General features: G+C 35.4%; 1 protein-coding gene across 1 annotated transcript in view; it reads right to left on the reverse strand.

Annotated features, from left to right (window-relative positions):
- Positions 1 to 23,119, reverse strand: part of LOC128985308 (histone acetyltransferase KAT7) — a 150,197-nt gene that overhangs the window by 122,201 nt on the left and 4,877 nt on the right. Inside the window, exons 4-7 of the mRNA XM_054404699.1 lie at positions 22,266 to 22,513; positions 20,756 to 21,037; positions 17,182 to 17,408; positions 15,148 to 15,334 (exon numbers count right to left, since the gene is read on the reverse strand). Of these exons, the coding sequence (XP_054260674.1) occupies positions 15,148 to 15,334; positions 17,182 to 17,408; positions 20,756 to 21,037; positions 22,266 to 22,513 (944 nt within the window). The remainder of the gene's footprint in view (positions 1 to 15,147; positions 15,335 to 17,181; positions 17,409 to 20,755; positions 21,038 to 22,265; positions 22,514 to 23,119) is intronic.

Genomic DNA, 23,119 nt, shown 5'->3' on the forward strand with positions numbered 1-23,119 from the left:
CTACATCATAAACTGATCAGACAGACGATAATATCATCTCGCAATTGCGAAATTGCTCTAGTACCTTGTCAGGTGGAAGAAATCGAATTAAAAATTGTATAAAAAAGTTGTTATGTTATTTTGCAAAACATTGAGGTAAAACATTTTAAAAGTTGGAATTTTTTATGTTTTATTAATTTATTAAGAGAACGGTTCTAACCCTGATTTTGTTAGCTAATGTAAAATTTTTTGTAGATAAGCTCATTGAAAGTCTTAACCCTTCCCGTAGTATGTATACAGACAGAAAAATTATTTTATTTAAATAAAATCTAAAAATATATTTTTATATCTATAATTTATAGAATGTTGTAAATAATTCACCTATGCAGCACTTTTGTCCAAAATAATTTTTTAGCTTTTTATATACAGGGTGTTTTTTTTAAACTTGCATCTTTATTTATGTAAAAACCGCACTAGATAGAAATATGCAGTTTGCGGGAATCATCTATTGACGTAGGGGGCCCAATTTTTTTGAATTCAACAATACATTCACATTCCCCCCCTTTCCCCCCTACCCCCAACTTAATTTTTTTAAATAGCAAGGTACCCCTTGTGACATATCAAATGAAAGAGCATAAAAAAAGAAAATGTTTGATGAAAAAAAATTGAAAATCGGTTCATAAATTTGTAAGATATTCCCCCTCTCCCTCCCCGGAACTTATTTTTTTTTTAACAGCAACGTACCCCTTGTGACATATCAAATGAAAGAGCATGACAAAAGAAAATGTTTGGCGAAAAAGGATTGAAAATCGGCTCATGAATTTGTGAGATAATCCCCCCTTTCCCCCTCCTCGGAACTTTTTTTTTTTTATAGCAAGGTGCCCCTTGTGACATATCAAATGGAAAATAAATTTCACCAAACATTTTCTTTTTTCATGCTCTTTCATTTCATATGTCACAAGGGGTACCTTGCTATTACAAAAAAATTAAGTTCCGGGGAGATGGGGGGGGGGTATATCTCACAAATTTATGAACCGATTTTCAATTTTTTTTCATCAAACATTTTCTTTTTTTATGCTCTTTCATTTGATATGTCACAAGGCGTACCTTGCTATTTAAAAAAATTAAGTTGGTGGCAGGGGGGGAAAGGGGGGGAATGTGAATGTAACGTTGAATTTTAAAAAAATGGGCCCCCTACGTCAATAGATGATTCCCGCAAACTGCATATTTCTATCTATTGCGGTTTTTACATAAATAAAGATGCAAGTTTTAAAAAAAACACCTTGTATATATATATATATATATATATTTTTTTTATATAATGTTAACTAAAATATGTTTTTTATTAAATTTCTTATTTTCTATAAAAATATTCCTAGTACAACGGTTAAAGATATAAATGAATAAAAGGACTTATTTTACAAAGATTAAAGATGTTATAGACAATCAACTATCAATAACTATCGTAATAACTGTCCGCGGGGCCCAAAAAGATGCGGATATATACCGCCTATATAAATACCGCGGATATATATATACCGCTATGCACAAAATGCTATGTCCTGGAAGGGTTAAGTCGTCAGGATCCTGAATCTTCAAGTTACAATTTTGTTTGTATTCGGTTTCTTTTAAGGAACGGTCCAAACCCTGATCTTGTTTGTCGATTTTTTGTTAAAGAAATCATTAGTCTAATGAATATACAATGGCATCAAAAATGAGAAACTACCAGCTATTTGGGATTAAACAAGCAATCTTAAGATTTTTCAGACAGTACTACAACCAATTGGCTATCCAGAAAAAAAATTTACGATCTTGATATTAAAATTGTCAGTACGAACTGGGTTACATGGAAATAAGCTTGTCATTCCTTTAGTGAAAAATTATATAATTGTGTTGTCTCATAAATGTATTACAATTATCATTATTGATATGTGTGGCTAAATGATGTTATCACAAATTATTAATAATGTAAAAAAAATATTACCACAAAGAATTAGTTAGATGTCAATTCCATTTCCTTGCCAAATATTACTCTAATCAAATGACAATCTGATGAAACGTTGAGTAATTAATTTTTTCCAATTACAAGTCAAGGTAGATACTCTTTGTCTTTCAATAAAATTTATTTGGATAAGTAAAGCAGGTTTTGATCAAAAGAGTCTTCCCTAGCAAAACTTCACAAAACAATAAATTAAAATGCTTCTCTAACGTACAAACTTCAAGTATTACAACATATGTAGTCAAATAACAAGTTCAAGATAACAAAAGAATATTGCATTTTTATTGGTCTCAATGATATTCTTTCAGTCCGTTTATCATAGAACTCTTAACTCTCCAAAATAGTCTAATGCAGTGATGTAGATTATAATTTATTATAGGCTTTATGTTTTCAATGAGTACAACATTTTTTCTGCTAAGCGAAACACCCTTAACACTAACTAAAATTATCATTATTGATATGTGTGGCTAAATAATGTTATCACAAATTAATAATGTTAAAAAAATTATTACAACAAAGAATTAGTTAGATGTCAATTCCATTTCCTTGCCAAATATTACTCTAATCAAATGACAATCTGATGAAACGGTGAGTAATTAATTTTTTCCAATTACAAGTCAAGGTAGATACTCTTTGTCTTTCAATAAAATTTATTTGGATAAGTAAAGCAGGTTTTGATCAAAAGAGTCTTCCCTAGCAAAACTTCACAAAACAATAAATTAAAATACTTCTCTAACGTACAAACTTCAAGTATTACAACATATGTAGTCAAATAACAAGTTCAAGATAACAAAAGAATATTGCATTTTTATTGGTCTCAATGATATTCTTTCAGTCCGTTTATCATAGAACTCTTAACTCTCCAAAAAAGTCTAATGCAGTGATGTAGATTATAATTTATTATAGGCTTTATGTTTTCAATGAGTACAACATTTTTTCTGCTAAGCGAAACACCCTTAACACTAACTACTGATAAGGGCTGAACTACGATGACAAAGGTCAATCAATTATCTCAAAAAATCATACTGATTTAAAATTGCGGACAACATTTTTGCAAATTCAGAAATCCAAAACATAAACCCACAAAATATATTAACTTCATCAAACATATTTTTGTTTAATCAATATACTTGGAGCAATAAAAATTTTACTCCACTTGAAGTAGACTTGAGTAAAATCGCAAATACTTTGAGTTGGCAATGGGTGAAACAATCGGACATTAGAAGCTCGGGGTGGCCTAGGACAGGGGCGTCTAGACGTCATAAAGACGTGTTTATAGTCAGCTGGGCCCCCTTAGTCACCAGGGGCTGCATGGTCCAGTTATGTGCCATAAAGTAAAGTGCTTGTCATCACTGCAGTCTTGCTGGATCAATCTTTGGATATTACCGATATAAATATACCCCCGCCGCAGCTAACCTGTAGACTAAGCGAATTTCCATTTCCCTGAATGGATTTACACTAAAATGTCTCCTTAAAAATATCACATTTATTCCCTATTTAAATAGAATCAGTTTAAAACATACTTAGGTTTGCTGCAAACAGGGAGGGTAAAAGTGTTTTTTATGTAAAATGTTAATAGTTAGTAAGAAATAAAAACATTTTCCAAATTTGGGCAAAATATGTTTATAAACAAGCAAACTACAACAGTTTACTTATTCTCCATAAGAATAACATGGGAATTTTAAATTTACAATTTTTTGGAATTTTCTCCGTAACCATTAGGCGCATTATAACGCTTCAATATACTAAATTATTTGTTTTTTTAAGCTCGACAAAATAGTTTAGATAGAAATTGCAAAATTTTATGTTTTTTGGGTAAAAAATGGGAAAACTCCATTTTTACCCCATAAAAGCCCCCATAAACCCCCGTTCCCATGGTCCGATCATGCTGGTTCGCAAACTCGTTCGAATAAACGTAGGTTTACACGTTTGTACCAAATTTCATAAAAATCGGATCATTTTTGCTCGAGTTATCGCGCTAACGGACACATATATATATATATATATATAAATATATATATATATATATGAATTTGAACGGATGGTGTTTTTGACCTCTAGGGACCTCAAAACGAAAAAAAAATCGGTCCCGGGTCCAGGTCTTACCGTGAGTACTACGGTAATAGCTTATTCCCTATATGGGAAATTCGCTAATAACTTATAAAATCATCTTATTATTTATATACAAGAGGTTAAGTTACCTTGATTCTGTCCAAGTAATCCTTTAAGTCGTCATTAGTGCGACCGGTTTCGATGTCTATGGCATCATTGTCAAGCTGAACGTAAAAATCGCTCCTAGGAGGTCGTCATGAGTCTTGAAACACGATTTTTACGTTCAGCTTGACAATGATGCCATAGACATCGAAACCGGTCGCACTAATGACGACTTAAGGATTACTTGGACAGAATCAAGGTAACTTAACCTCTTGTATATAATTCATGAAGTAATCCGGAAGGCAATACACAAGATAAAATCATCTGTTTAGACACAAATTAGTTTAAGTGCAATGGAATAAAAGGTCGATATTAGATGGCAAGACCAGGATTTGGACTGTTTCCTGACAAAAAATGTCAAACACGCCAATTACGTTAACACAATTACACACAAAAAAACAGTTTTTGATGTGTTTTCAACTAGCCTAGTATATTGTATTGCGATGTAAAATGATCAGATAAAATTTTTGGAAAATTAACTTTTAGATTTCTTTTATTAGCTTTATAAAAAAAATTATATCTAAAGTGTCTTTTGGGCTGTACTTTAGTATCAATCCTACACTCATTCGAAAGAAGAATATCGATATATAGATTATTCGATAAATCGATTAGTTCATTCGGTTAGTTAGGTTAGGTTAACCTAACTAACCAAACTTGCCTACTTATATCAAATGAAATAATCGATATATCGATCGATATAGTCACTCGAATGAGTGTAGGACGGATACTAAAGTGCAGCCCTCTTTTGAATAAACTTATTAATTTGTTCATTTTTCATTCAATCAGAAGATTTAAAAATGCCAACCAAAATCTCTAAGTTGTTGTATAAACATATAGGCCCTACTTTCAACATGTTTAGCCTCTGGATGATATTAAATACAAAATTACATGTAGTGTAATACTGTTGTAAATGGGAAAGTATTTTTTAATTATTGTCTATATGGTAAAGTTTTGTATTTCTTATGCCAAGGGCACTCCTTTCTATTCATTCACGTAAGCTATCCAAACGAAAATTCTTAAGTTTTATTACATTAGTAACCTTAAACACAAAAAACCCGATGCAGCAACCTGCAGACAGAACTAAGTTCTATTTACGTGGTTGGATTTTCACTAAGATATTCCCTTAAAATTTTCAGATTTATTTTTTATTTAAATAACACCAGTTTTAAGGAAGGTATAAAAGTGTGTTTTTATTTAAATGTTAATTGCTTAGTATAAAATGGACAAATTCTAAATATATCCCTTAACAAGCAAACTAGAACTGTTTATTTATTATTGTGCATAAGAAAAACAAATACATTTTTAATTTATACAATACATATTTTGAATTTTCTCCACAACCAACAACCGTACAAAAATACTTTAAAATACTCAATTATTTGAAGCTCTCAAAATGGTTTCAATCAATCAATCAATATTTTTATGGATAAATTGTTTGTATATAAATTGGGAAATCTATGTTTTAAGGGTCAAAAACAAGAAAACCCAATTTTAACCCCATAAAACCCTGTTCCAACAGTCTGATCATGCTGTTGTTTTTACTCATTCCAACAAACATATATTTACATTACTGTACCAAATGTCATCAAAATTGGATGATTTTCATTGGAGTTATCGTACTAACATACACATATATGTATGAATTTGAACAGAATGTGTTTTTGGCCTCTAGGGTCATAAAAAAAAAACTTAATATGGTCTTGGGTCTAAGTCTTACCATGAGACCCATGGTAATATCTTATTCCCAAAGTGGGAAATTTGCTAAACATAGACAATATTCATAATTAAAGATGCCTGTAGCTGTAATTAAGATGGTATGAGGGGATCACATTATGAGAGAAAGATAATACTTCCCTCACCACTCCTCCCCTATTCTGAATATGTACATTAAATAAGATATAGTAGCAGTTTTAAAGATGACTGAACAAAATACCAAAAGCAAAGGTATGAGGGAAGTGTTCTAATGTGTATGCCCATCCTCTACTCACTAATCAATTAGGTCGGAATCAAACTGTTCAATAGTCTACTTGAAGAAGTCAGAAGTATGGATGTGGCTGGTTTTAAAACCTCAGTAAGGGAAAAATTTCAAAGTAGGCCTACCTAATAAATTAAAGAATTAGACGTGCCACTTTTTTTTTATCTCGACGCCATCTCAGTTCAGTTTTTACATTAGTTTGACACAGTCTATCCGGGATTCCGGTCAGAGACAAAGCCTTCAAGTATTCAACTAAGTAAGATTCAATCTATGACATTTATTGAAAACAGTAAAGCGTAATAAAATATTTAGAAATGAAATAATTTGTCAAGATCCTTTTTACAAAAATTGAGCCTAGGCTACAAGTCATGTTTGAGTAAACACTATTTTCAGTGTACAAAAGGGCCTTTCTACCGGTCAGTCCGTAAGCCTGTTCTTGAAGCAGGTTGGGTTGGTGTCGTGCTTAAGGTGTTCTGCAAGGAGGTTTAGGTATGCAGCTCCTCTAGAGGATGGTTTTTTTTAGAGTGTTTGCTTAAAATAGGTTGATGGGTGTGAAGTCTGATGCATGTCTGACGTTACGTTTGTGTGGGTCCTTTCGTCTGGTTTGTTGGGAGGCTATTGAATAGTTTGACGGACATGGAGTAACACTATGTATGGTCAGTACTTATTGACTCGCCTATCCAGTAAATACATAAAAATGACTTGGATCTTGATAGGTACTCTCGTTTTCCTGGAGAAAATAGCATAAAATGCCATCTTGAGTGTTACAGACAGACAAACAGAAATAGAGATAAGACTCGTTTCTGCTTCTTTAATGTGTAAAACGTAAAAATAACCTAAAAATATATAATTCTGAGCAATGTACAGACAAAACTCTAATTTTATCCTATACTCTAATACGAGCAAAGTTTGCTTGTATGTATGCTTGCACCAGGATCTCGAAAACGGCTCCAACAATTTTCTTCAAATGTTGTATATAGTTTATTTCTGGCCTAAAAACGAGTTTACTGCAAATAGAACTGCCAACAAAAATCTAATTACGTAGAAAAATGAAACTGAAAATCACATTTTTTTAACATTAGTCTTATGGGTTGCTAGGTAACCATGTTGGCTGAATTAAATAACAAGGAAAAAGTAAACTAGGTGTGCAATGCAGTTGTATGCTTGCAATATTGAGCGGAGCAAGTATATTAATCATTTTTTTAAGTCAATGCTACGTCTGTTATATGTAAATGGAATGTCTACTTGCTGTATCCAAAGTCAATGCTAAATCTAGTTCACGTAATTGAGACATCTCCTGGTCGAATCCTCTTATTCAATGGTACGTTTGGTTCACATAAACAATGGAATGTCTACTTGCAGAACCCAAAGGTAATGCTACATTTGTTATACGTAAATGGGAAGTATACTTACAGTATCCAAAGTCAACGCTCCTTTTGGTTAACGTAAATGAGATGTCTCTTTGCAGTATCCAATGTCAATGGTGCATTTATATCACGTAAACGGGATGTCTAGTCTACTTGCAGTATCCAAAGTCAATGGTACAATTGGTTCACGTTAATGAGATGTCTACTTGCAGTATCTAAATCCAATGGTCTTTCTGTTTTTATAAATTAAATGTCTATTGATGTATCCAATGCAAATGGCACAGGCACATTTGGTTCAAGTAAATGGAATGTCTACTTGCAGTATCCAAAGTCAATGGTACAATTGGTTCACGTAATGAGATGTCTCCTTAACTAATCCTAATTCAATGGTACGTATGATTCACATAAATAATGGAATGTCTACTTGCAGAACCCAAATGTGTTATATGTAAAGGGGATGTCTTCTTACAGTATCCGAAGTCAATGGCCCATCCGGTTCTAATAAATTAAATTTCTACTTGAAGTATCTAATGTCAATGGCACATTTGGTTCACGTAAATGAAATGTCTACTTGCAGTATCTAAAGTCAATGGTTCATCTGTTTCTCATGAATTACATGTCTACTTGCAGTACCTATCCAAAGTTAATGATACATTTGGTTCACATAATTTGGAATCCCTATGTGCAGTATTCAAAGTAAATAGTACGTCTGGTTCACGTAAATGAAAAAATATCTACTTGTAACATCAAAAGCCAATATGGTGCATAATCCTTATTGGTTATACTAGTGGGGTGGGTTAGCTGAAAAATATTTCACATCTGGCAACCAACGCGCCCCTTTGGATTCAGATAGTACATGGCTAGACGAGCCCAAAAAGTCCGAGACACAAATTTTTCGGGCACTCTATGGGTGTTGATGACGTAATCAAAATGGCCGCCAAAGTTGTGTGACATGATTCTACATTTCCCTATATAACTCGGGTTCATATTCTAATAATGCCCTACATTTTTAGTGATTATTAATCACGAAAAAATTACCTTTCCGATGGTGTACTTTACTTCATTGTTTACATTCATAATACTACGAATATTTATATTTGTATTAAATATTTTGTTTTTGATTTAGATTTTTTTTTAATCATTTTGCTAAGTGTCGTGGATCGTGTTACACGTAGCTGAAAACGTCTTACATACACTTGTTTGTCAGAATATTACCTTTCTAACGGTATATATTACTTATATTTTAATACAAAAACACTGCTCAAAATTTTCCACAACAATGTAGTGGTACACAGTGAGTCGTTATGAAAACAATGCAATGTCTATGGGTACCGAAAAGTAATAGTGCTATTTAGGGCTATTAAACTTGTAATTTCGTTTTAAAATTAGAGACAATAAAATTAAGTAGAAGAATTAAATTCCCCCTGCTGCAGCAAACCTACCGACTAAGCGAATTTCCATTTGTCTGAATTTATTTTCAATTAAATATATTTTAATAGCATTAGCTTTAACGAGTACCTATGCTGCTACAAGGAAACTAATTAAGTGTATTTTTTAGTAAAATATTGATAGCTTAGTATAAAATAAATAAATTTGCTAAGTTTGATCGAAATATATCCATAAACAAGCAAACTACAACATTTTACAATATTGTCCTTAAGAATAACATAGGAATTTTAAATTTACAATTTTTTTAAATTTTCTCCATTACCAATAACCCAACAAAAACACTTTCATATACTAAATTAATTGTTTTTAAGCTCTTTTAATAGGTCTAAAGAGAAATTGGGATATTTTGCGTTTTGAGGGTCAAAAGAGAGAAAAAACAGTTTTTACCCCGCAAAACCCCCGTAAAGCCTCGTTCCCATGGTCCGATTATGCTGGTTATGCTGGAACTCATTCAAGTTAAACCCGCTTTACACCTTTAAACCAAATTTTTATTAAAATCGGACAAAAATTACTCAAGTTATCGCGTGCACGGACGTATATATATACAGGGTGTCCCACGAAGGTTTTAAACGTTTGATTTTAGATTACTTGCCCATTTATGCTCCGAACATTTTGAAACTTTACACAATCTATAAAGTATATTTCAAAAATATTGTGGGAAAGTTTCAGCTCCCTACCTCTTGTAAAAACAAAATCGGAGCATATTGAGAAATGATGTTTTAAACACATTAAAAATAGTGTTTTTGGTTTTGTAGAACATTTGTATTAACGCATTCTATGGAAATAAGGCTTTTTCATCAGGAAATTATACCATAGCCTAGTGAAAACCCTAAAGTAGAGTCCAAATTTATTGTAACTGTTATCCATCACTAGTTAAAAATTAATAATAAATTGATTTATATAAAATAATTAGTTAATAAAAACATTCAATACGCCACAATTTTGTTTCTACAAGGGATAGGGAGATAGATCTTTCACAAACATTTTTAAACCTTCTGTCCTTTATAAATTGTGTAAAGTTTCAAAATGTTCGGTCCATGAATGGGTAAGAAATATAAAATCAAACGGTTAAACCTCTTCGTGGGACACCCTGTATATATATATAATTTGAAAGAATGGGTTTTTTGGCCTCTAGGAAAATCAAAATGAAAAAGTAAATTGGTCCCGGGTCTAGGTCTTACCGTGCCACCTACGGTAATAGCTACTTCCCTATAGGGAAATTCGCTAAAACAAAAGAGTGTACTCTATACAATATTGTTTAAATTTTATATCAAAATTCATAAATATCATATACATCAAAAATATAATCCAGGCTTAAATCAAACAGATTAACCCTTAGTGCCCATTGACCAAATCTGTGGGCACAGTATTATAAAACATCAATATCTGTATAAATATAAATTATGTTATATATAAAATATATCTAACCCATAGATGGGGTTTTAGGAACAAATTGAGTAATTTTTGTCCGATTTGGATGAAGTTTGGTTTAAAGGTGTAAAGCGGGTTTAACTTGAATGAGTTCCAGCATAACCAGCATAATCGGACCATGGGAACGAGGCTTTACGGGGGTTTTGCGGGGTAAAAATGGTTTTTTCTCACTTTTGGCCCTCAAAACGCAAAATATTCCAATTTATCTTTAGACCTTTGTAAAGAGCTTAAAAAACAATTAATTTAGTATATAAAAGTGTTTTTGTTCGGTTATTGGTAATGGAGAAAATTTAAAAAATTGTAAATTTAAAATTCCTATGTTATTCTTATGGAGAATATTATAAAATGTTGTAGTTTGCTTGTTTATCGATATATTTTGATCAAACTTGGCAAATTTATTTATTTTATACTAAGCTATCAATATTTTACTAAAAAAACACACTTAATTAGTTTCCTTGTAGCAGCAAACCTAGGTACTCGTTAAAGCTAATGTTATTAAAATATATTTAATTGAAAATGAATTGAGACAAATGGAAATTCGCTTAGTTGGTAGGTTTGCTGCGGTGGGGGTATTTAAATCTTGTACTTAATTTTATTGTCTCTAATTTTAAAACGAAAGTAAAAGTTTAATAGCACTCAATAGCGCTATTACCTTTCGGTCCTCTTATAAATTCCATCGGGGTAATAACGACTCACTGTGTACCACTACATTGTTATGGAAAATTTTGAGCAGTGTTTTTGTATTAAAATATAAGTAATATATACCGTTAGAAAGGTAATATTCTGACAAACAAGTGTATGTAAGACGTTTTCAGCTACGTGTAACACGATCCACGACACTTAGCAAAATGATTAAAAAAAATCTAAATCAAAAACAAAATATTTAATACAAATATAAATATTCGTAGTATTATGAATGTAAACAATGAAGTAAAGTACACCATCGGAAAGGTAATTTTTTCGTGATTAATAATCACTAAAAATGTAGGGCATTATTAGAATATGAACCCGAGTTATATAGGGAAATGTAGAATCATGTCACACAACTTTGGCGGCCATGTTGATTACGTCATCAACACCCATAGAGTGCCCGAAAAATTTGTGTCTCGGACTTTTTGGACTCGTCTACGCATGTACTATCTGAATCCAAAGGGGCGCGTTGGTTGCCAGATGTGAAATATTATGGTGTAATTTGTTGCTAACCCACCCCACTATACATTTTGTAGCAAATAATGCTCAACGGTTATCAATCCGATTGTTCCTTCCCTTTTGTTCTCTATTTTGCAATGTGCTAGTTTAGATGATTTATTTGTAAACACATGTTACAACCTTTTTATTGTTATCTTGCAAATACTGTCATGGCAACCAATTAACCCATAAGGCCCATGTTAAATTTCTAAAAGTTTAAATTCATATAGGGAAAAGCCCTGTTGTCCGATTTGTACCATTTCAGATTTATACCTTCCCGTGGTTGGTTACTATGACTGTGTTAAATTTCATGCAGATCGCTTCAGCCGTTCAGGAGGAGTATTTGTAAAACAAAAGCAGGAGTGTAGTATAAGAGCTTCGCTCGCTCCGCTCAACAAAAGACTTGTAATTTGCCTATCCACAGTATACTAGCAAAACAAAATACAGTACAAAAGGAAAAACATCAGTTGTTACTATTGAGCAAAGATTATACTGAAGATTACTCGATTCTATAGTCAAGGGTAGCAGTGTGGAGTGTGGGATTTGTTTATGACGATTAGATTACGGTATCTGCAATCCTTAAATGCTATGGAAAGGGAGGAAATAGGTCCACGACATAGGAAGTGGTGAAGGAAGTAGTAAAGGCGAGCAGTCTGGAGTGTGGAAACTGTTTTTAAGGTAATCTGCAATCCTAAAATGTAATGGGAAGGGAGGAAAACAGGTCCATGACGTAGGAAATGAGGAAGGAAGTTGTAAGGCTAGCAGTGCATAGTGTGGGAACCGTCTGCGGCATTTATGTATCTGCAATTCTAAAATAGTATAAGGAAGGAGGGCAAACAGGTCTACGACAAAGGGAGTGGTGAAGGAAGTAGTAAGGGTGAGCAGTCCGGAGTGTGGGAATTGTTAATAACGATTAGATCAAGTTATCTACAATCCTAAAATGCTATGGGAAGGGAGGGAATTAGGTCCGCGACGTAGGAAGTGGTGAAGGAAGTAGTAAAGGCGAGCAGTCTGGAGTGTGGAAACTGTTTATGACGATTAGATTAAGGAATCTACAATCCTAAAATGCTATGGGAATGGAGGGAAACATGTCCATGACGTAGGAAGTGGTGAAGGAAGTAGTAAAGGCGAGCAGTCTGGAGTGTGAAAACTGTTTATGACGATTAGATTAAGGAATCTGCAATCCTAAAATGCTATGGGAAGGGAGGGAAACAGGTTCACGACGTAGGAAGTGGTGAAGGAAGTAGTAAAGGTGAGCAGTCCGGAGTGTGGGAACTGTTAATAAAGATTAGATCAAGTTATCTACAATCCTAAAATGCTTTGGGAAGGGAGGGAATCAGGTCCGCGACGTAGGAAGTGGTGAAGGAAGTAGTAAAGGCGAGCAGTCTGGAGTGTGAAAACTGTTTATGACGATTAGATTAAGGAATCTGCAATCCTAAAATGCTATGGGAAGGGAGGGAAACAGGTTCACGACGTAGGAAGTGGTGAAGGAAGTAGTAAAGGTGAGCAGTCCGGAGTGTGGGAAATGTTTATGACGATTAGATTAAGGTATCTACAATCCTAAAATGCTATGGGAATGGAGGGAAACAGGTCTGCGACGTAGGAAGAAGTGAAGGAAGTAGTAAAGGCAAGCAGCCCGGACTGTTGGAACTGTTAATGACGATTAGATTAGTGTATCTGCAATCCTAAAATGCCATTGGAAGGGAGAGAAACAGGTCCGCGACGTAGGAAGTGGTGAAGGAAGTAGTAAAGGTGAGCAGTCTGGATTCTGGGAACTGTTTATGGGAATTACATTAAGGTATCTACAATCCTAAAATGCTACGATAAGGGAGGAAAACAGGTCCATGACGTAGGAAATGGTGTAGGAAGTAGTAATGCTAGCAGTGCAGAGTGTGGGAACTGTCTGTGGCATTTATGTATCTGCAATTCTAAAATGGTATAGGGAAGGAGGGAAAACAGGTCTAGTAAAGGCGAGCAGTCTGGAGTGTGGAAACTGTTTATGACGATTAGATTTAGGAATTCACAATCCTAAAATCCTATGGGAAGGGATGGAAAGAGGTCTGCGACATAGGAAGTGGTGAAGGAAGTAGTAAAGGTGAGCAGTCCGGAGTGTGGGAAATGTTTATGACGATTAGATTAAGGTATCTACAATCCTAAAATGCTACGAGAAGAGAGGAAAACAGGTCCATGACGTAGGAAATGGTGTAGGAAGTAGTAATGCTAGCAGTGCAGAGTGTGGGAACTGTCTGTGGCATTTATGTAGCCTATCTGCAATTCTAAAATGGTATAGGGAAGGAGGGAAAACAGGTCCACGACGTAGGGAGTGGTGAAGTAAGTAGTGAAGGTTAGCAGTGTGGAGATTGGGAGTGGATTAATGTATCTGCAATACTTTTCAGAGTAAACTAATAATTTCCCCCGAGCAAAGCTCGATCCCCAAGTACTTTATATAGATTATAGCAGATTTTGCATTCTCTAATCTTATATCTTTTTATTGTGTTATATGTTAGTAAATGTCTTTTCAGGGATCTGATTGTAACATGTCTTGAACTTTTTCTCTTAGGTAGGATATGGCATAAATTCTTTTTCAGAGGATTTATGTTATGAGGCTTACATACAGAGCTTGACAAAGGTTGCATTGGTGTAGGTAGATTATGTTTTCATTATAGCAGATTATATGTTCTTAAATCTTAGATTTATTTTTTGTAGTATAGCCTATGTTAGTAAAAATTCTTTCCAGATGTGTGAAATGAACTTGTTGTGTTGGCTAGGATAAGGTCCAGGGGGTTTTCTTGTGGGTGGTTGGATCTGGTATTTTTGGATGGAACAGGATATTTTTGAAGTTTTGTTAGTTGTCCAGCAAAAGGGGGTTTATCAAATAGGGCTTTGGTACTGTTGTTTCATTGCAGTATTTTGTAGCAAGTTTTAAAGAGATTGTTAAGTTTTTAAAACCTATATGGTCAGGGAAGTCGGTTATATTTGTGATGGTTCATTTTTATCTTAACTTATTCACGACTTACGAGTGTAGCTCCTAACCACATTTCACAGCAGGATAGTCGTACTGTTAACCCATTGGCCCTCAAGAAGAAAGTTGGATCATACCTAAGAGCGATGAATGTGGTCATGTGCTTATAGTGGCAATCGACCCTAAGTGCAAGACAATCTGATCTATCCAATAGGAGAGCCACAATAAAACATATTGTGCTCTTGTGATTCAGGTTGAAGTTCTACAAGAAATAAACAAGAAAGTACCAAAACTGTCAAGAGTCGCTTCCTTACATGCAAACAGGAATCAAGTTGGGTCAAGACCCAGATACTCCAACGCAAAATGCTATGAACCACGAAGAAAAGAAGCACTACGATAATAGAGAACCATCATTGTGCTGATAGTTCGAGAACGTCTCTGCACAAAAACAACTAGCCACACAAGCTGTGCGGTCTTGCGCTTTGTGCCAGGCGAGTCTCCCTACCTTGCAAAACCGCATAGACAACGTCTGACAGAGAAATCAATTATACTTTCTCGCAAACAAAAATATAGGATCTCCTACCTTACTGAAGTAGCCGACAGTATGACATCCGTCCGAGTCTGCTATTGTCATGACGTAGAAGAGGAACGGTTCCACATCGTAATACAGTGTCTTGTGGTCCAGGAAGAACTTGGCGAGGAGACACAAGTTTTGACAGTACGATTTGTACCGTTTGCCATCCACCTCCCAAACGGACACTTTCTCTTTTCTGAAACAAAAGCATGTTTTGTTTTTAAATTGATCTATTTGATTACAGGATTCTCAAATTATTTCATGTAAAATATAGAAATCAAAAACATTTGATCACCAACCACCTTGACTTAATGGCAGTCCATTAAAACATTTAATTAGGAAAATACTTAATGGTGGTTAGAAAAAGGGGTTATTCGTTGAGGCTTAATAATTCATTTATGGTTACTTTCACCCCAGTCCTAGTTGTTCTTTACTACTAGTAAAGATCTGTCTTAGCAGTTCTGGGGCAAGCACTAACAATGAGTTAAAAATTAAGTATAATGTCTTACAGTCACCATCAGTACAATTAAAATTCATTATGATGCCCCTGAACTGTTTGGTTAGACTGATATAGGTGTTCAACAAGTGACACTTGTTGTCCGGTATCATGGGTCAGGAATAAACTTCTGCCACATCCTTGCATGTGTCCTATAGTTATTTTATCGTGGCCATGTTGCTTTTAATGTTTTAACATGTTTGTGTGTATGTGTTCCTGGTTTTATTCTCAATGAATCTTCACATAATTCCTCTTGAAGAGAATGCAAAATTTCTTTGTGAAAATTAAGCCACCAAGAAATTTTCAAACCATGTGAGTTTAACTAGCGAATAAGAATCACTTTCCGTTAAACAAGACTTTGTTTTGCTAACAATTTCCCTATATTCAAATGTTACGTTGTTTTTATTGTTCAAAGAAACAAGTAGGTGTCGCCCAAAAAGATAAGGAAATTATATTTTTGTCACTAACCAATGTAAAGGCTACTCAAGGAATAAGGATAATTTCAGGGCTGTGCGAATCTAGAAATTTTGGTTCGAATCCGAATCATAGCTGTAGATTTGATCAAATACGGATCAAATCTGAATATTTTAACTAGCCCAGAGTCGAATCTGGGTCAAATCCGAATCTCAAATTTACAGCCGTTATCAAACCCGGATCGAATCCGAATCTCAAATTTAAATAGCTCTGTAGCTATTATCTGTAGCTGTTATCTAATCCGAATATTTAAACCTGTTCAGAGTCGAATCCGAATCCGAGGAAAGTCAGCAGTATTTATTTACCAATTTTTACATATTTAGACCACATTTTCTGGGGCTGAAATAACTTAGGGAATTGCTTCAAAAAATTCTTGAAATGGGCCAAATAAAAAAGTTATAAAATTTAGGCCTACCTATTTGAAGTTTTGAAACTAAAAAAATTGGGCATAAGTTAGACCTACCACCTAGGCCTAAGTTACTCGCTAAAAGTGATGGACTACAAATTTCTGTAGTCTAAAACATAGGCCTAGCCCATACACTACAGTGTTATTCCTCCACATAAGCCTATGTCTGTATTACTAAATTACAAGTAACAACTCACACTTTGAGGTTAAGTTTACTGATAGCCAAGATAGGGTTCAATTGCGACCTACACTAATGTGCCTAAAGCCTAACACCAAGTTATAATTTACTATGGTCAGGTTCCTAACATGAACCAGTCAACAGCAAATCAGAGTACACAAGTAGTTTTTTAGTGTCTAAAAACTTATATTGAATCAGAATCTAGTAAATTTGAATATCGAATCCCAACTCGGATGTATTTCCAAGAAATTCAAATATTGAATCCGAATCCTGATCTCTTACCGGTAAATTTGAATATCGATTCCGAATCCGAATCCAGTTACAAATAGTAGATTCGTTCTCTAACCCAAATCGAATCTCTTAAAAGATTCGGATTCGATTAGTTTTTCAAACTATTCGCACAGCCCTGGATAATTTAAAAATAAATAAATAATGTTTTAAAAGGCTAAACAACCTTAACAACTATTGTAAGAACATCAAGACACTAACCTATACACCTCCTCGCCTGGCGGATGTCTCCACACACACTTGTTGGCATGTCTGTCCAGTGTTACTCTGCTCTTCATGTAGCGAAGACAATACTCGCATAGGTACAGCTTGGGTAGCCTAGCGTAGTCATCAGGGTACGGACTCTGATACCACACCTCCATCTCAAACCTGCCCATCTCTATACACTTGGTGCCCTTCACGTTGGGCAGCCCCTTCAGGTCTTCCTCCTGTAAAATGTCACATACTTCACATAGCGAAGACAATACTCGCACAGGTACAGCTTGGGTAGCCTAGCGTAGTCATCAGGGTACGGACTCTGATACCACACCTCCATCTCAAACCTGCCCATCTCTATGCACTTGGTGCCATTCACGTTGGGCAGCCCCTTCAGGTCTTCCTCCTGTAAAATGTCACATACTTCATATAGCGAAGACAATACTTGCACAGGTACAGCTTGGGTAGCCTAGCGTAGTCATCAGGGTACGGACTCTGATACCACACCTCCATCTCAAACCTGCCCATCTCTATACACTTGGTGCCCTTCACGTTGGGCAGCCCCTTCAGGTCTTCCTCCTGTAAAATGTCACATACTTCATGTAGCACAGACAGTACTCGCACAGGTACAACTTGGGTATCTCAAACCTGCCCATCTCTATACACTTGGTGCCCTTCACGTTGGGCAGCCCCTTCAGGTCTTCCTCCTGTAAAATGTCACATACTTCATGTAGCACAGACAGTACTCGCACAGGTACAACTTGGGTATCTCAAACCTGCCCATCTCTATACACTTGGTGCCCTTCACGTTGGGCAGCCCCTTCAGGTCTTCCTCCTGTAAAATCACACATACTTCATGTAGCAAAGACAGTACTCGCACAGGTACAACTTGGGTATCTCAAACCTGCCCATCTCTATACACTTGGTGCCCTTCACGTTGGGCAGCCCTTTCAGGTCTTCCTCCTGTAAAATCACACATACTTCATGTAGCAAAGTTAGTACTCGCACAGGTACAGCTTGGGTATCTCAAACCTGCCCATCTCTATACACTTGGTGCCCTTCACGTTGGGCAGCCCCTTCAGGTCTTCCTCCTGTAAAATGTCACATACTTCATGTAGCAAAGACAGTACTCGCACAGGTACAACTTGGGTATCTCAAACCTGCCCATCTCTATACACTTGGTGCCCTTCACGTTGGGCAGCCCTTTCAGGTCTTCCTCCTGTAAAATCACACATACTTCATGTAGCAAAGTTAGTACTCGCACAGGTACAACTTGGGTAGTCTAGCATAGTCATCAGGGTACTAACTCTGATACCACACCTCCATCTCAAACCTGCCCATCTCTATACACTTTTAGTGCCCTTCACGTTGGGCAGCCCCTTCAGGTCTTCCTCCTGTAAAATGTCACATACTTCACATAGCAAAGACAATACTTGCACAGGTACAGCTTGGGTAGCCTAGCGTAGTATTCAGGGTACTGACTCTGATACCACACCTCCATCTCAATCCTGCCCATATCTATACACTTGGAGCCCTTCACGTTGGGCAGCCCCTTTATATCCTGTAAAATGTCGCATACTTACAAAAGTGACTTTGAATACAGCTATACTCCATTCAATATCACTGTGCAGTACAGAGTGTCCATAAGCCATGTACAGTAGGACTACAGTCTACAACTGTCCTAATTTCGACCGTACCACATTCAAATAATCAAAAACATAGCCTCATTGAATTTTTTAGAGAAATTCAGGGTATATTTTTAGGCTGAGGTGAGCCGAGTTTATACAATTTCACAATCATAAAACGTGTCTCAAAGATTTAATGATAGAAAAATTCACGCTTTTGCCTTTACCACGGAAAATGATGAAAATGTTTCCGTAATCAAGAGAACAGATCATGAAGTTTCTGTGAGCGTGGGATATGATGATTAAAAGTCTACCTGAAAGCAGGAGATATTCAAGATTTTGCCACGACCACATGCTTCTGTCTTCTTTAATAACAATTCTTATATTATTAGGGTGTACAGGGGTAAAAGGGATCAGAAAATCATATAATTCAACTTTAGGCCTCTATAACATCTGAGTGAATACTTCAATAACTTTCAAATTTTAATCAAGTATTAATAAGCTCTTTCTTCATACATAGTATTTTTTCTGATTATTAAAATAAATTCTAACATACAGAAAAAAACACAAAAAGAACTCTGTCCTTGATTCCAATTGACCCACACACTTGGGGTAATTGGGATCACAGCTCCTACTACCCATATAATGCAATGTAATCAGATATTGAACAATTAAAATTTTTATTTTATCTTGAATAGTTTTTGAATTATGAACTTTTTTGTACAATCTGTCGGGACTTCCTAAATTTGATTTTTTTTTGTAGATAGTGTAAATACCTAACTAAAATAAAATAGGCCTATTAGCATTTATACATAACTTTAGCTTAAATAAGTGGTTTCCACATAAAAATGAACGTTTTTCAGTCTTTTTTTGGCTAATTGATATTTTTAGGCATTGATTTAGGCATTGAATCACGGTAATTCCAATTGCCCCAACACCCGTGATCCCAATTACCCCATAATGCAATATTCATGGGGTAAAAGGGATCACAGCTGTAACATTTTCTTCTTAAGTCCTAGAGCAATTTCCAAATTTAGATTCTCGGTAAAAAGTTCATAAAAACTCCATTTCTCATTAAACTTTTAAAAAACTGGCAGTAATCTAGAACAAAAAGAAAAAAATTACCGATCAATTTGATAAAAAAGTTGATTTACAGGCCAAATTTCAAAAATTCTTAAAAAATATAAATAAATTTTTTACATTCCAAACAATTATATATATAGAAAGAGAATGTTTTAAGCTTTCTAAAATCACTTGGTTTTAATTTTTTTTCTAAAAAATTTTATTTTTACATCCCCTGATCCCAATTACCCCTGTACACCCTACTGTAGTTGTAGGTTTTTAAAATACTTTCTGTAAGCGATTCTGTTGGCGTTTCAGATTGTTAGAGTTCTACCGTTTTCAAATGGAGGGTTTCAATGATAATAGCTACTTTTAATACATCAACAACGCAACATGCTTATTAACTTTTTTTCTTATACGTTTTACTACTAACTGTAGCTATACCAAAGATATCCAAATCAATAGGTCAAAATAACAATCTATCTTGATAAAAAATAATAACAGGACAGAAATAAGTCAAATATACTGTAGCCACTAGGGTCACGAGCGAAGTTGACGCAACTTACATCACATAACCATAAACATTATGGTTCCGGTACTGATGATAGCAAAACTATCTCCCACAAGACCTCAACTGGACAGTGATCCGGGAATTGGGTATACTTCACTTCTCACCCAACTGTAAAATCAAAATCTAAAGCTGTTTTGATCTGGGTTCGATGTCTGATTACCCTAGGATGTTTTCATGTTGTGTTATTTCTGTGTGTGCAAATTATTTGACAAAATTATAAGACAGATTTTTTATGCCCCTTTGAGGTATGATTATGTGAACAGCTGTGACTGTGAAAAATGTATACGTGCATATAACAGCTCTGGTGGCCAATCACACTCACAATAGTTTCTGAGGCGAGTGCCTGTGCCTCCTGGAACAGTCTGAGGTCGTACTTGGGTGCACACTTGTTGAGGTTCGGCTCTCTCTCTTTGATGCTGGCGATGGTCGGGTCACTGCTGGAGCTGTCCTCATTGTCACTCTCTACCGTCTTACTGCGCAACTCCTTCACCAGGTCCCGGTAAGCTTTCTGGTCTGGCGTCGGATTGTTGGCGTGACTCGACTTGAGCAAACTTGCAGCCTTCTTACGCTCCTCGTCTCGCTTCGTATGCTCCTGGTAAGCATCCTACAACATTTGTAAAGTTAAGAGAAGAAATTAAAGGGAAACAGATATAGGATAAATAATAGCACTTACCTCTAAATTAAAGTAAATATTGTAAAAAAAAAAAAAAAAAACAACTAGGAGGCTGAAAGTGGTGCTTAAGTTTTACCAAATTTTTTAAAATTTTCAATTCTTAGTATTTTCACCAGACTTGAGTTGCAAGACATTTAAGCCCACTTCTGGTCTTCAAAGTATTCTTCCAGCATAAGTCCGGTAATAATAGACAAGGTCTTGTTTAGCAAAATAACAACTTCTGCCAGACTTAAGGTAGTGTAACAAAAGTACAGGAATAACATGGCATCCACAAGAGGAAAGCTTGATTTATGTTTTTTGTAGCTTTCACGAGCCTACTGCATAGATGTTGGTGGTCGTTTCTTCCCAATTCAAACCTTCCTTGGTCCTAAACACTGTCAGTGACAAGTTATTTATTGTAATTTTTGCTACAGTGTAAAGTGCCAAGGTGAGCTCTTTTATTTTCAGTCAAGCCTGCTATCCCACCAAAACGTGATAAGTGAACTATTTAGAATTACCCTGGTACCGCAAATCTCCACAGAATAATAAAGTCAATCATTGAGTAAAGCCTATGTTTCTCACTAAAAGTGATTGGAAAGTACAAGAATTGCTTAACCAGTTTTTTAAAGTTTCCTTTTGTTGCTTATCAAATCCTTGTATATTCCAAAATCTAGAGCTACTTTATCAGACATTTTAAAAACCTATGTGACTGCGATTACAGCAACATTGATAACAGCAACATTGGTGCAAAGCAGTCAACATTGATAAAAAAACACCACTATTTTTTATAAAATAGACCACTATCATTCAAATACTGACAAAAGTGAGTTAAACCATGTAACCAGTTTTAATGACGGATGTAGTTCAATTGAGCCTCTAACATAGTTGAACCTTTTAAATCAAGCAAAATTAACAGGTTGCCTGCCAATGGTTTCGCACATCTGTAAGAGGTACTTGTGTCACCTGAAGTTAATGTGGTAATAGTACAATCTAATGCGAACAATAGCATCTTAAACATCACATGAAATATTAGTACCAAATACTAAAGGAGAAAAACGGATATTTAAAACAGCATTCTGTGTGTGGCTTATTCAACTATGTTCCATTTAAACACAAAGATGGTCTATAAAGATGGGACATCTTTTCAGTAGTCAATGCTATGTAAACAACTCCAAAATACCTTGCACTGTTGAGAAGTCTTGTTGTGGTACAAAGGACACGCCTCAAGTGTGAAGTGCCGAGCCAGTTTGCCGCTCAGATGCCCGAGAGAGTCGCACTGATCGAGCGGACAACGTCGCTCCTCCTCCACCATCTCTCTCCCCCCACCACTCTCCGATGACCCCGGACTAGTTTTCGGTTTCCTCTGAGAAGCTGGACCTTTAGGCCCTGCCTTCTTCACTGGGGACTTGGTCATACTCGTCTTGCTCTCTGAAAACAAAAGTGGACCAGTCAGATTGTTTACAAACATTAATAGACCAATTTGGATTGTAAAGAGAAATTTCTTTAGAAGGCCGATTAAAAGCGGTAGACTCGATCTAATTGTTGGACTTTGTTTGGACAGGCCCATGCATATGCCCATATGACAATATGACTCACACAGGTTTGTTCTTAGCCACATAAACAATGAAATCACAGAATCATATTATCAGGACCAAATATCAATGCTAAGTTTGGTGTTCTTTTATTGTGTATCCATTAGCTCCTGAAATGTAATTTTCTCAGACAAGCTACCGGAATTTAAGTCCTTTAAAAAAAGTCCTTACTAGCCAATATGCTTTCCATTAAAATACCATCATTGGAGGAATGTAATGATACAATGCCAACCTAATCATTGAAATGGTTTTAATTTAAATTAAAGGACAAGCTCCTACAACTCCACTGAAAAATGTATGGTGAACCTTGCTAAAATTGTAATGTCATGAATGTGTTTTTACTCAATGTTATATCACAGAAGCAAGACAGTCCCACACGAACCTTGACGTATGAGTTTAGTGCTTTTAAGGTAGCTTGACTATCAGTATAGATGTTATTTGT

This window comes from Macrosteles quadrilineatus, unplaced genomic scaffold (assembly GCF_028750875.1).
Source record: "Macrosteles quadrilineatus isolate MER2022 unplaced genomic scaffold, UCM_ALF_1.0 Scaffold_2__2_contigs__length_208266976, whole genome shotgun sequence".
Classification (NCBI taxonomy): Eukaryota; Metazoa; Arthropoda; class Insecta; order Hemiptera; family Cicadellidae; genus Macrosteles; species Macrosteles quadrilineatus.